Raw genomic sequence first — 15,831 nt, 5'->3', positions numbered from 1 at the left:
ACTATTATATTATTTTTAAAAATTTTTTTATTTATAACTGAAAAAGAATTTCACAAATTCTAACAGAAAACAACCTTTGAGAACCCCAAAATTTCTTTGGTATCATCTTATTAAAGTGATCACACTTGCAAAAAGGTCATGTTTCCAATTACCTCAAACAGTCAAAGCAATCACAAAACAATCACAGACCCAGGAATAAATATAAAGAATAAGAGATAAACAACTGTCACTAAACTATTCTTTTTACTTCAACATGGAGACTCTTGGACTGAACCCTGCAACTTCGTAAGGGTCCAGTGAGAATGAACATTTGAATATTAGGGAAAACCTACATCATAAAATGAAGACAAAACTTACCTTTAGTATCAGAAAATAAGGAACCATAATACTGAGAAGAAACTAAAGAACTAATAAGTGACCTAGTAGTAAACTAAAACAATCTTTTCCACAAGTAGTTGGGCAATATATATTAAAAATATTAGAATATGCTTAATTTTAGATGCAGCAATTCTACTAATTTATTTTAAAGAGAAATTAAAAGATCAATGCAACACTCTATATTAGAGTATTTGTTGCATTTTATTGCTAACAGAAGTTTTAAAACATAAATATCCACCAGTAGAAAACTGATGAACTAAACTGTACTAGATGCATATAGTGAAATATAACAGTTATGAAAAATAAAGAGATAAATCTTTAATTACTGATAAGAAAGATATCCATGATACATTGCTAAGTTTAGAATGTTTACATATCAGTATGGCATAAATACTGTTTAAGTACATGCAAGCAAGTTATATATAAATGAAAGGGACATGAGTACTTAAAATACCCATGAGTTATATTACTTAAAAAAATAAAATAAATACTCATGAGTACTTAATACTAAAAAATAGGTAGAATAACTAAAAGAATATATCAGAAAATATTAACACTGGTTATTTCAACAGCAAAATTTCAAATGATTCTAGTTTTTCTCCATATCTTTTAAAGTCTAATTTCTTATTGTGAAGATCATGTACCAATTCTGATTTTTTCAAAAAAATAAACTTCAATGGTAGGAAAATTTCTATGCAATTGTAGTATTTAAAGGCAAAAAACATCTTATATCTCAATCATATACAATGTTGTGAACCAATATAATGTCAATAAAAAAGGCAAATGTCATTGTACACGTATGTACATTATACTATTGGTATAAGTTGTACTGTAATAATAAAGCAGCATAATAAAAAATTTAATACATTATATTCTTTAAATTAAAAGAAAGTATTTGGCATATTTAGCAAGATTTCCATTCAAAAAAACTGATTTTCAGGTGTTAAAAATAATTAGCTTTCTGAAAATTCACATATCTGGGTGAGAGAACATGAAGAAGAAAATATCTAGATAATACCAGCTTTCAAGTGATAATTGCCTAACATCTCTTTAACTTCTAAATATGCCAAAAATGGAAAAATTTCTTGTATAGCAATGAAAAGGATGCTGCATTAAGTATACAACAGAAAGCACATGTAAGAAATTAAGAAGAGTGATTCCTGCGTTTTTATGCCTAACAGTTTAGGTATGGCTTTTACTTTCCTTCTGTCCATAAATTATAACATCCCTTCAAGATACCTTTTATGATTAAACTTTGTAAATACAAAAGAAAATGGATGGATGAAGTATCTCTGCATGAAAATCAAGTTTAAATACAAAACACCATGATAACCCAAAGTCATGAGTATACCTCTTAACTATAAAGCACATCAAGGAAGGGCTATGTAATGACAACTGGGGTGGGGTGATTAAAGAATTACTATGTTTATGGTGAAGATGCATTGCTTAAAATAAATGGTTTCACAGTGAAACTTCTCTAATGAAGTGTTTATAAACACATATTTATAAAATATACTACATTTTCGGAGGTACAGTTACTATGCACTAAGCCATAATCACTTTTATGAGATGATATGAGAAATTTTTTCCTTCCAAATGAAGTGGGCCTGGAAGTAAAAATTGATGCCAAGTCTCTTTAAGGGCATCTATAACTTAGAAAACTTCCTGAGTCATCCAGTCAACTGTGTGCAATCAACTATGCAGCACCCAAAATAGAAAGGGTTTCTGTAGTAGGCATAGTTCAAGTTCTGAGGATGCCACAGTGATCAAAGGTAAGTTCCCGTCTTCTTACTGGGTAGCTAATAAATAGTTTAACACGTAACAGGAGCTATTCTAAGCACTTTAGATATATTAACCCATTTACCATCAGATTAACAAAAGGTGAGATCTTTTGCTTCTAAATCATACACATGTTGTAACTCAGTGTAATCTCATCTTTAATTGAAATAATGTTCACTTTGCACCAAACTGAAGTTTATTTGCAAATTCCGGAAGTCCAAGAAGTAGGATTTGTTGTACGATGCAGTCAGCTGAGTGCCAGTAGGTTTTCAAAGATAAGAGATAGGTAATACTAGACATTGAAAACTTTTATTAGCTTCATCTTATTTATTAAAAGGTCAAAGTACACAGTTAAAGTAACTTTTCCCAGCTAACTTCTTTTTATTTCTATTCTCTCCACTATTTCCTTACAAATGAAATTATATTCTGCAGACTCTACTTTTATTCTTTTGCCTGCATCTTTTTATTCTTTTTCAACATCCCAAGTCAGTTTTCAACATCTCAAGACTCACTCTCTCTCTCTCACAGAGTCAGTTATGGTTTATGAAAGGCATATGGCGAGATTAAAAGCATGATTGTCCAGTTAGCCTATTCACTCAAATTGTGACCTTTAGCAAGTCACTTCATGTCAATAAACTTCCGTTTCTTTCTTCATAAAATGAATAAAAGCAGAGCACCTATTATTCATAAGGTTGCCGCACCATAAACTGGGATAGTAAATTTAAGGTGCATAAGCACATGAGATAGTACAGAATAAGCATACCAAGGATAGCCACTAATATTGTTATGTGTTGTTTAATAATGACCAGAGATGAAGAAACAAATATTTTTTGGTTGTCTGCTAATATTTGACACATTAAAACTCTTACATATCATAACTAGGAACAAAAGACAATTCAAAGTATACAATAATGAGTAACAGGTTCAAATCATGAACAGAATACTTTTTAATATAGCCACAGAGCTTAGTGAAAGCTAACTTGTCTATCTAGGTGTTTCTATTTTTCTCCAATGTTCCAGGAGACTGCATGCTCCTATTTAAGTAATAAAAGTACAGATAGAACAGTTCTAAACTTATCACAGAAGCTTATACAAAGGATTTTACTAGCATAATGGCCTCAATGGAACACCAAGTAACTTGAAAAAGTAAATAGAGTGAAAGTAGGCTGACCTTGACCAAAATTAATGAAAACTTCCGAAGAAACAAAGAAGAATGAAGGAACCAAGTGAAAAGAGAGCAAAATATCCTAAATGACCATTCCTTAAAATAAAATACACACACACTCACCTTTAAAGTAATGAAACAAGCTACTGTTACTTTCCTCATCTTTACAAAGGTCCCATAGTGCTCACCTTACGAGCAGCCACATTCACTACTGAGTACTGTGTTTTCTACTTTTACACAGTGCTTCTTTGAATCCTACAATAAGCCTGAGAAATTGGTAGTATTTTTTTTTTTTTGTCAGATAAAGAAATTGGGGCTCAAAGCTTGCAGATCTCAGAGACTAGTGAATCAAATTTTGTATTGTAGAGAACACCAGTGAAATGCTCTCCTGGGTCTAAAGAGAAAATGTGATCCACTCATTCTCTTCTTTCAGATGTATTCATTGGTTTTCTTCCATCCAGGGTAATACCTATAACAAAGCTTGCCCCGTTGGAATAGACAGACCATAGCAACTTTAGCTTGTCCTGCTCTAAGTGTCTATATAGGCCGGCAGGTTCCTCTGCTTCCGTGCCCTGCATAATGATCCTCTCACTATACCAGCAACAGCGCATGCGCTCTTTAAATAATCTGCTTTATCATCACAGTTGGAGTACAAAGCTAAATAAAAACAGAATTCTTAAATATGTTCCACTGTTAGCATAAATCTACATATTTATATATCAAAAAAAGATGAACGGTTCCATAATATGGGCCTGTGAAATAGAAACTAATTTTTTATCTGTGAATCTGCCACAATACAGCATAAATGATAATGTATACATGATGTATGGCTGTATGATGAATATTCTGTAGATGAAAGAAAAACTCCCTGATAAATTTCAAAGTTTTACTGATGTCATCCAACATAGGTGTCTAGATTTTTGTAGTGTCAGTTTAACCAGTTCAGACTTTGCAGTCAAACAACCTAGATACAGATCCACTCTCTAGGACTTCCATTTACTTGCTGTTGATCAGAGAATAGTTACCTGTTGTAGTTTCTGTTTTTCAATTCTAAAATGGAGATAATGCCATCTATTTGACAGGACCATTGTGAGAGCTTAGCATGACCATGTGTCTAAAAAGTTAAGCATGACACCAGTGGTAAGTAGTAAATGCTCACTTTTACTATTAAAATGAAATCATTTAAGGTCATTATTATAATAATTATTATTATCCTAATTATATTCAACTTTATTATAATTATCAAGGGAAAATTATCATTTCATTCATTAGATGGTTCACTATACCTAGGCATGTATGTAATTATGAAATTACCATAAAATATTTTTATTTCAAATTATAGGTTGGAATACTGCACTAGTACAGTACTATTGTAGTGTTTTTTCAGCAGTACCCCAAAGCATATCATCAGTCATCAATTTTGTGTGTGTGTGTGTATGTGAGAGAGAGAGACTATTGTGATCCAAATCGCCAAATAAAGTGAATTCTTTTCAAGGAATAGTAAGCTGAGATATATATACATACACACACACACACACACACACACACAACATATGTTATATGTATAATATAGCACAGTACATATTACATGTATAATATGTATATCATGTAGTTAATTATGACTATTATATATTATATATTGTTATATTGTATATGTTTTATATATATATATATATATAACTAAAATACAATGTATATTACAGCAAATCATGAAAAATTTATACAAGTTTAGGTTGTAGAAAAGTATATAACCATTTTATCAGAACTTGGAAATGCTATTAGTTTAAAATATAGATCTCAGTAATTCTTTCTTGCCAATCATAGATGTTAGAATCATAAGGAGTTTGTGTTTTGCCCCCTAAAATGGCATTCCCAGAAATTGGTCTGTTTCCAAAGCACCAAAATCTAGAATTCGGAGGAAGTCTTTACTTGTAATTATGACATGTTAAGCCTTATGAAAGTCTAAACCAAGATATCTAAGTAAAGGATTACTTTACAATCAAAAATTTCAAATCACATTGTATTCCTGTAACAATAAAGTCGTAAATAATGAAAATCAAACTTAAAATGTACCTCTCTGAATCTTATACTAAAATAGTGGTACAGTATTCTTCTATAACTGTACATGAAAATGTTCTGCCTAGTTTTTCATTACATGTATTAGACCTACTGTTACACATCTAATATAAAAACTGAGTATTTTTCCTTTTAGAGCATCAATCTGGATACTAAAAACAAATTAAATAGGGTATGAAGGATGTAGAACCTGAACTGACATTAATTTCATACAAAATTAAAACTTCATAAGGTTATAAATTGAAGGGTGAAAAAGTTTATTTTAAACTTCAAAATGTGAAATAGAGACTGAATTTTAAGAAATACTTTTTTTTCCAAATACACTGAAAATCTATTGTAGTAAACAATTGAAGAAGGACAACCTCTTTGAAATATCAGGCCCCCAATAGTTTACATATGGTTGATATATTTTTCTAATAGAGGTATTGGGTATTAAAAGGAGAATAACGCAATCCTGAAATTTTGTTTTGTCCATTTCAAAATAATTTCAACCCTAAGGGGAAAAAATAACAATAATACAACACTAACCGTGAATAGCATGATATAAGCAGCATCTGAAAATGAATATTTAAAAATATTTTTTTCTTTGTCAAGTTTATTTTAAAGTTATTTGATGTTTTATGAACTGGCACTCTGAATTTTATAAAAGAAATAACTCAGTTTGAAGATATAACTATGTACTTTAAACTGAAGGTAAAATATTCTTCAATGCAAAGTACAATTAGGTTTCAGATTTGCTGAAATTAAATTACTGAGAAATGTTTAATATACTTCAGAATTAACATTGAAATTTTTCAAATATCTCTCCTGATAATTTTATCTAAAGTGGGATTTATTTTAAAGCAGTGAGAGCAATGGAATAGGACTAGCTTAAAGAGACAACAGCCTAGAATCTTATTGTCCTCTGCTGATAGAAAAGTATGCTTTTTAAATACAGTTTTAGCTATAAAACACCTATTTTTCCTTTGATAAAAATATTTTCTGGATTATTAATAAGCTGATTCTAGGTTTTAAAGAAAAAAAAACACTTGTGTAATACAGTGTGTCACATGATAGAAAATTTTTTGCATCTACTTTAAGTTATAAATAATACTTTGAGACATCCATTCTCTTCACTTAGTGCAATTTATTTTTCTACACGTCTCAGTAGCAAACAATGTTATTTAGACTCTAACCTGGCACGCTACAACCTCTGGCCCGCCCTTGAGCCCTTCCATTGCAAAGGTCTCCAGGTGCAGTTTGGGTAGCTGCAGGGTGAAGTCATTCCTACTTGCCGCAGTCCGTGACAGCGAGATCTGATCTCTGACCTAAAGGGAAAAAAACAGCATCAATGGTAATTCCCCTTCAGACACATTAACTGGGATGAACTGGGTCCCCTTGAGCCCACTGAGTGGACTTGCATTGATCGCTGGACCTGAAATCCATGAATAAATTTAGGACTAATTGATTTTTCGTTGCAAATAAATCTCTAATTCAGAGTGCTGGGGGAGAATGTTAAGAAGAAAAAGCATCTTCCTGCTTGAAATGGAGAAGGGAGGAAGAGTCACTAGAGCTCTTCTGATCAAGAGGTTTTGAATTATTTTTCAACTCTCAAAAGAAAAAGGCAGAGGGAAAAAATATCCACAAATCAAAAACAAACAGCCCCTAATTATTATCATTTAATAATACATTTAATTCAACTGGTATTAATTGATGTATATTGGACAGACAGTTATTAAGGACCAGCCACTGGAAGAAACTTAAGTAATATGTATACCAGAATAGCAACAAATTTTCTCTACACAGAAGGTGACTTAAAAATATATTATTATGAAATTTGATTATTATTATTTATAAGACATATAATCCAACTCAGTCACACAACTTCTAAATAAGGTAAATAAAATGAGTGGTATTTGTGCTACATTTTAAGAATGCAGAAAGGTAACAATACAAATATCACAGATATAGGAGAAATACCAATTCTTCAGCCAATATAGGAAACACATGCAGTTGATATTACACTGCCACCTTCTGGACAAAGGAGAAAATACGCATTATTTAGCAAACATACAAGTAAACATTCAGAAACATATTTTCATTTTTCAATACCCAAAATCAGTAAGTTTTAAATATCCAATACTTTAGTTTCCTTTTAAGATAAATGACTTCTAATTTTTAATTATATGGTTGAATGACAGGCTTTTTCATCTGTAGGAATATTTTCTATCTTCATTTCTGAATAGCGAGTTTTAAGAATATCTTTGTATTTGGCAAATACGAAATTAGCGTAAATATTAAGACAAAAAATGAGTTTTTCATGAGGCAGAAAAGATTAGGAATGGGACGAACATTAAAACTAACCCTAATTACTCACATAAATACAATTATATTTCTAGTTTTATTTGAGCAACTTCAAATGTAACTTGACAAAACAGGTGATATAAAAACCTATTCATTTTTCTATTCTGTTTTGGAAGCTGTGAAACTGATTTATTTCTTATCTTATAAATGAACTATTACACTAGGTAGGGTTTTCTTAAACCAGCAAACCCACACAAACAAATGAATGCATCTTTAATTATTCTTATCTATGAGAATAATTGTACTCCCAAGTTGATCTGAAAAATTTCTGTCAGTAAGTGAAATTTCAACATGTAAACTGTAAAAATATACTGCAATGCAGTGTTATAATAGTTTGAGTACTGAAGTCCCAAATCAGGATGTGTATTTTACCTGTAACAAATACTCTCCTGAGCCTTCAGTCAAGATGAAAGAATGCTAACAAACTTACTAACATAACAAAACAAATCCTATTTTTACAAATGTATTTACTTTAGGCATTTACATTCAGTAAGTGTGGATACCTTCTTGCTTGCTTGCTTGCTTTTTTTTTTTTTTGTCACCAATGTGCACTCAGATAAAAGAAAACATTAATGTGGATTAAGGTACTGAGAATTTATCAACATCAAACCACTAGTGTTTTGCCTTCTACCCTTCTGAACCATAGTCAATAGATCTAAATATTTTACTGCACCCTGGCCAATTCATTGTTTGATGTTTAAAAACTCACCCAGAATCAAAGAAAATTTATTAAATTTGAGCCCCCAAATGAGATACTATTAGCTTTGAAAGTCAAGTTTAACTGCGATATTGATGATTCTCTTTTTTCTGTGACAAAATTCACTAGGGAAATCCTGGATGTCAAAGTACAAAAGCAGATTGCTAACATGGGCAAAAGGAGGTGGGGGGAGCTATAAGCAATATAGGTATGATCCACAGCACAGCTCCAGCACTGGGGGTCCTTTAACCTGATTAATATCAAGCACCATACTTTGGCTGTAAAGCTTGACATACAGCACCAGTAAGACACATTTTTCTAAATAAACTTTATGAATAATATTTACGTTGGGCATTGGTATTAAAACTGTGATTTGTTGTCAAATTAGTGTTCTCACTATACCATCATTTAATTTACTAGATTATTCTTTAACTTAGATAGAAAAGACCTCAAATGGAATTGTTTTGCTAAACCTAATGATGGGCATCAGAATTACATTATGTGAATAATATGCATGAGTTAATACTTTCATTTAATTATAAATTAAATAACTGTCTGCTGATTAGTGACAGTGCCTTCAAGAGATAGTGACACATGAACTATAGCAGTTAGAATATCACAAATGTTTTTACTATAATTCAAGAGTTTTCCCCACTTTTAAATTAAACCAAACTCTGAAAGTAAGCATCTATAAAATGGTCTCCCAAGAATTCTAGAGAAAAAAATGTAAGTTTTGGAAAGGCCTGGGTAATAATTTTTATTTTAATATATAAAGGGAGTGAAAGCATCATAACTGAGAAAATACAAGACAGTGACACAAGCAAATAAAAATGCAATGGTGAAGAAAAGAAGCAAGAAGGAAGATGACAAGGAAAAGTGAAAAAATAAGGAATGCAAATGGGAGACTATTCAAAAAGAATGCAGAAGGCAAGTTTGAGTTTCAGAGTACGAATAAAGATAGAGAAGACCAAGTAAGAAAATGACTCCTTTATTACACTAAATGTGTTTATGATAAAAGAAATAGAGCATATAAGCTGAAAACAAAATAACTAAAGTGAGGAAGAAATAAGTAGAATTTCATTAGGAATACTGTTCATTGGTTATAAAATATTCATTTAAAAAATCTAAAGTAAATTTTTACTGCCAATTTTTTTCAAATATTGGAATAGTAACATTTTTTTCTTACAAGAGTAGGTTTAGCTTTTAAAATGAATTGGGATAAAAACATCATCATAATCTGTCCATGGATTAAATTATAATTTGTTTTCAGATTAATTGTATAGCTTCAAAAGTCAGTATTTAGTTGTTTACAGCACATTATCCATTCTATAATTAATATATTCTATAATTAATATTTTATGCCCATTTCAATAATAATTAAATTATAGATAAGAACTATATATATATTTTTTAAGAATTGACAATATAAATCTCAATTTTAAAATCATACACATTTTTAGCATTCTATAAAATCTGTACATCCTCATAATATTTGGACAAAGAATAAAGAAATATACCTGTATTAATCTATTTTAAAATTTGGTTTTTAGAAAGTAATTTACTTTTCCCAATCTGACTGCAATCCTTCAGAAGGCAGGTATTAAAAGAAAAAAGATCTACGTAAGAAAAAAATAAAGCTTTCTAAGAATTCAAATCATTGTTATGAGAGATATATATACACACACATATATTTACATATATACATATATGTGTAAATATACATATACATGTGTAAATATATATGTGTGTGTGTTTTATTTAGCAACCTAGTTACAGGTTTAAGGCTTAAGTTGCATTGTTATGATATATATTTACATATGTGCATATATGTAAATATACATATACGTATGTAAATATACACATATATGTATATACATTTTATTCAGCAACCTTGTTACAGGTTTAAGTGATTCATATGATTCATGTTGTACTGTTCCCATCTTATGCCTTTATCTTTTACTAACAAGTCACCCATGTTTTCTAACTTTTTGTATTCATACAATTCTCCAAAAATGCTATGTCTGCTAGGTATATCAACTATGAAATTAAACTATTTTTTAAAAAACTACTCAACTCTTAAAATGTGAAGCTAAATCTTTTTATCATGTACAGCTATAAATCCCTCTGGACCCAATGTTACAATTAAAAAAAAAAACTGATGAAATATGGTAGAATTTAACCAATAGAATACCAAGGAAGAAGTAGTAACGGTGTAGATTAAAAAAACTCAGATACATTTAATACACGTAATAGGACTACAATGCCAGAATCTTGAATGCCAGGAAAAAGTAAATGATATTACACTTTACATCATACTCCTAATCTGCCTAAAATTTTATTTGCACCAATCTATTGGCCTCCAAAGCTACAAAACATTCTTAACACAGATATTTCCATCAAATACAGACATCTACAATATTTCCTGTAAGTTTCGATCTTAGCATTCTGTGTTCAGTTTTACAATGCTTCTATTTCCTACCATCCAAAAGCTTATCACTCTTTTCTTCTACTTCCATTGATTCCTTATTGCACTCTTTTTTTTTTTTTAATTCTACCCTATACACTAAAGCAGACTATACACAATTTTCCAACCTATGCTTTAGAGAATAATGTGAGGTTGGCTTACTTAGGCTACAGCCTAAGGATCAAGTTCTACCCACTACCTGTTATTTTAAATAAAGTTTTACTAGAACACAGCAAAACCCTTCCATTCACTACTGCCTTTGGCTACCACAGAGCTAAGTGTTTGAAACAGAAAACATATAGTCCATAAAACTTAAAATATTATCTAGCTCTTTACAGAAAACATTAGCCCCACTTCCTCAGATGAGTAGTTTTTTTTTTTTACTATCTATAAAGCTTTTTTTAAAATATCCATTTCTCACCAAAGAATGTATGAACAATTTTCAATGAATACTTTATCGTTATCTCACGGATACTTCTGGCTCCATTTTTCAAGTTTTTTTTTTTTTTAAAGATTTATTTATTTATTTGTACAGAGCTGGGGTACAGGCCAGAGATGCGGAGGGTGAGAGGATTCACCAGAGACAGAGCAGGGAGCAGAACAGGCAGATCGACGAAGTACACTGCTGAGGGGAGCAGCGGGCGGGTCAGCAGAGGTCTGCCACGCCATGTGGTCACCTGCCGGGCAGGTGGGGATCGAACTCATGCGGAAGTGGCTTTAGTTTCTCAGTGCAGTGCTTTAACCCGCTGCGCCACCAGGGAGGGCCATTCAAGTTTTTTTTTTAATGAAATAAGTGTACTGGATGCTGGATGCATTTTTAAGTTTTACATAATTTCATATATAACATGCTGGGTTAACTTTCCTGGCACAACTACTGATTGCCCACCTAATAACTAATCAACAGAAAAACAGACATACTAGACAGTCTCATAAGGAGAAAGGAATCAGCCAGAGTTAAATATGTACACTGTAATAACACTAGTAGCAAGAAAAAGTCTGTGCATACAGAAGCTTTTGGTAAGTATGTGATCAAATAAGAATGTCATTACAAACTCACAAATTCTACAAGGCAGTAGAAAGAGAGAATAATAAAAAAGATATTTAGACCACTTCAAGATGCTGGTCTGTGCTTAGTGATAGAAGCTGGATTTAAAGTATATCAGTACACTGGAAATGACATTCATAGGCTGGATAATTACACCTAAAAGGTTATTTCCCTCTTCCTTTTACCTTTTCCTTAATATTGATAATGAAATGGATCAAGGACAATGTCATTTGTATTAATAATCCTATTCGTACTTGCAAAAGTACTTCATACTTTTCAAAGTACTCTCCACTGCCTTATGAAAATAGCTACTGCTATCCCATAGATGAGGGCACTGAGTTCAGTGTTCTTAACACCAAATAATAAAGACTCCTAATACCTATAATGAAAAGCTAATAGTTCAGGAAATTGTGCTTAATATTTTGGTATTTCATTTTCCTACCTAAAAAAATCACAAACACTTATTTCCTTCCCTTTGTTCTTTGTCTGGTAATCTTAGCTAAAATGGGTACATTCCAAAAAAGTAGTTTTGTGAAAGTAAGGGAGAATAACACTTAAACATCCTTATTTTTCACAGCAGTTTCACTGGACCTGTGGACACTTTCATTCATTTGTACATTCTCTCCCCCTCTCCACTCCCCATACTAAATACACACATGTGTATGCACACACACAAACTACTATACTGAGATACGCTGCCATGCAATAGTCATACTTAATACAATCTCCCATGGAAGATCCCAGACAATGATGGCTCAAGACACATACTCTACTTGCTGCTATGCTCCACATCTTTCAGAAGACCCTGGCTCTCTCTCAGCAGAAGCAGGCATTCCATTGGTGCTGCAGCAGTACAAAACTCATAATTTTGTTTATTTTTAAAAGACATATTTATTTATTCATACAGAGCTGGGGTCTGGGCAGAGGTGCAGGGGCAGTGAGAGGATTCACCGGAGACAGAGTGGGGAACAGAACAGGCATACTGATGAGGCACATTGCTGAGGGGAGCAGCAGTAAGACAGGCATGTGGGTCACCCTCCTGGTCAGGAATCAAATTTGTGCCGAAGTGGCTGTGGCTAGCTTCGTAGTATTGTGCTTAATCCTGCTGTGCCACCAAGGGAGGCCCAGACACTCATAATTTTAAAAGAAAAAATTGATAAACTGAAAGTGTTTTTGCGGGCCAGTTACTTAACAGAAAACATTATTATGGAGCAGAGCCAGAACCTGCCAATGACTGCCAGCTGCCATCGTAAGAAAAGAGAGCAAATCCACCACCACAACCATCCCACATTTCATGGCAACATCACAATTATGGAGCTAAAAAAAAAAAAAAAAAACTGATCTCTTGAATCAAATTATCAAGCTAGCTGCATCCCAATTAAGAATCTGAAAAACTGACCCCTCAAATCAAATTATCAAGCTGGAAATGAATGATTTAATCATGGATATCTTAGAAAGACACTGGATAGCATGAAAAAATCTATGATAGCCCACAATGTATCCCACATGCATACATGACCATGGCCATGAAGCTATTTAAACAAACAGAAAACCCATACTAGCAAATAGAGAAATGTGTTTCTCAATTGCTACAGCCATCTACAAACAGATATCATCTTTCCTAAGATAAACTATTTCTAAAGATAAAGACAGATGCACAATGAAATCAGTTATTTAGATGCATTTAAGCTAAAAACTGTTAAGCACACAACATGACATTCTGTAGTGTCTTTTCTTTGGTTTGTCAAGGTTTTAAAATCCCTCCTGAGCTACAGTACCATTTTTAGCTTGGCTAGGTCAGAATGACACTGAGCAATATGAATGATGACACACAAGACAGCTATATGGACAGAGTTGTCATCAGCAAGCCAGCTGTGCTAACACCTGTATATCCTGCTCAGCTGATCTTAAGAACCAGAATCAAGAAACTAAGAATGAAGACAAGTTCAAAATCATAAATAATACTTAGAGAACCATTAATGAATCACTGAAAATTGGGATTCTAGAGGCAAAAGATTGTGCTTCAACTTTTAAAATACTGTCAGTTACTTAAATTTAAATTTATTTTATGATCTTTGTATTTCTTATAAATGCACTGAAGAATGGAAATCATAACTCTTATCCAATATTCTGGTTATTCACTTTTAAGACAAGATTACAAAATCACATTTAAAGATTAGCTATACAGTGTCCTCACTTGTCAGAATGTTTGATTCTACCTACTTACAATCCACTCTAACAACAGAATTATCTTAGAAGTCAAACTTGCTATTGCCTGTAAATCACCTCTTTCCTAGAGACATTCTTATAATTGAACTTCTCTCCTCTAACCCTTGGTTAGGCTAAGTAAACATACAGAATTATTTTATCAACCAAATAAACAAAGCAGGTGATAATATCAGCAAGGTCACTGGAATAGAGTGATGTCTTTGTTATGTTTAGAGACTGTGTGAGGGCAAAAGTATGCCTCATTCAATAAGCATTCATTAAGTGTGTATTGGGTACCAGGCACTGTGATAGATGCTGAGGATATAAAAATTAAGGAGACAGAATTCCATCCCTCAAGGACTTCAAACTCCAGTAGCATAATTAATCTCTTAAAATGCATTTTCTAGCTTCCCATTTATCTATAATGTCTTGTTTCTCCTGTCAGTGGCTATATGGCCTTCTTTCTTTGCCAAAGAGTATTATGTTAATCAATCTCAAACCTTTATCTTTACCCTGACTTTTCCCTTGAGGTTCAGACTCACATATCTACTGATCACTACACATTATCTTAAACTCAGTATTTCCAAAGCAAAGCTCATCATTATCTCCCTTCTCTTTACTAAAATAAAGCTTCCCTTACTATAGTCCCAACATGAGTAAACTGCCTTGTCCATCCAAGAAATCATCCTCTTCTACCGTCTCACCACCATATGCCATTTTACTAAACAAACTTCCTACCCTTTCCTCTAATACCACCAAAGTCGATTACCTTGGTCCAAACCTCCACCAGCCCTCTGCCAGATTACAGATACATGATTTTCAAAACCACCTTCATTACTAAACGCAAACAATCTGCAAATTTAGCCTTAAAAGTCAAACTCATTAAGAAAATCTGACTACATCATACCCTAGCTTAAAACTCAGTTTACTCCCTACTGCCTCGATGCTAAAGAGCTAAGTTGGCAAATTATACTGTGATGGCCTGCCTCACTCAGCAATTCAGTCTCTTCCCCTGCACTCTTCTTTTCCTTAACACTGAACTAAGGACATCAGGCAATTCATGTTTCCATACATTTGTACATGCTAGTTTCTCTGTTCACGACCTTTTCCTCTTTCCTCGCAATTCAAAGGCTGTTCCAGGGCTAATTTGCCTCTAAAACTTCTAGTCAATCCCTGGACTCTCTAAGTATACCTCAATGGAGAATAACTATCATTGGACGTGGCACTGCACCTTCTGGATTCATATTTAGCATGGTATACTGGAATTACTGGAATATCTGTATCTCTCTAACTTCACAGAAGAAACTATAAAACTTCTATTTATCTAGCTATCTAGCTCTCTGCTTCATACAGAGGGCACCGTTCCTGGACATCAAATATACTCAGAAAACATTTATAGAAATCAACAATTTATAATAAATATTTTATGATGGTTTAGAGGTTTAAATAACTTTACTACAGAAGTAAACACAAAAGGGTGTTATCAAAAACTCATGTGACTTCCTACTTATTGTTTCAGTGTCATTTCAGCCTGGCAAATTTACACAGAGATTTACAGAATTTATAGACGCAGATCTTTTTTTTTTTTTTTTAGCAGAAGACGGCATACGAGATGTCGAGCAGTGACTGGAGTTCAGACGTGTTGTCTTCTGCTCCTAGCTTTTCAAGCTCCTAGC

General features: G+C 32.6%; 1 protein-coding gene across 1 annotated transcript in view; it reads right to left on the bottom strand.

Annotated features, from left to right (window-relative positions):
* The window catches only part of CCDC171 (coiled-coil domain containing 171), a 224,718-nt gene that overhangs the window by 50,434 nt on the left and 158,453 nt on the right, over positions 1-15,831 (bottom strand). The window contains exon 24 of the mRNA XM_004677677.2: positions 6,574-6,705. Coding sequence (XP_004677734.1) covers positions 6,574-6,705 — 132 coding nt within the window. The remainder of the gene's footprint in view (positions 1-6,573; positions 6,706-15,831) is intronic.

The sequence above is a fragment of the Condylura cristata genome, unplaced genomic scaffold, assembly GCF_000260355.1.
Source record: "Condylura cristata isolate star-nosed mole 26May11 unplaced genomic scaffold, ConCri1.0 scaffold00006, whole genome shotgun sequence".
Taxonomy (NCBI): Eukaryota; Metazoa; Chordata; class Mammalia; order Eulipotyphla; family Talpidae; genus Condylura; species Condylura cristata.
This window is presented reverse-complemented; position numbering and strand designations above follow the sequence as displayed.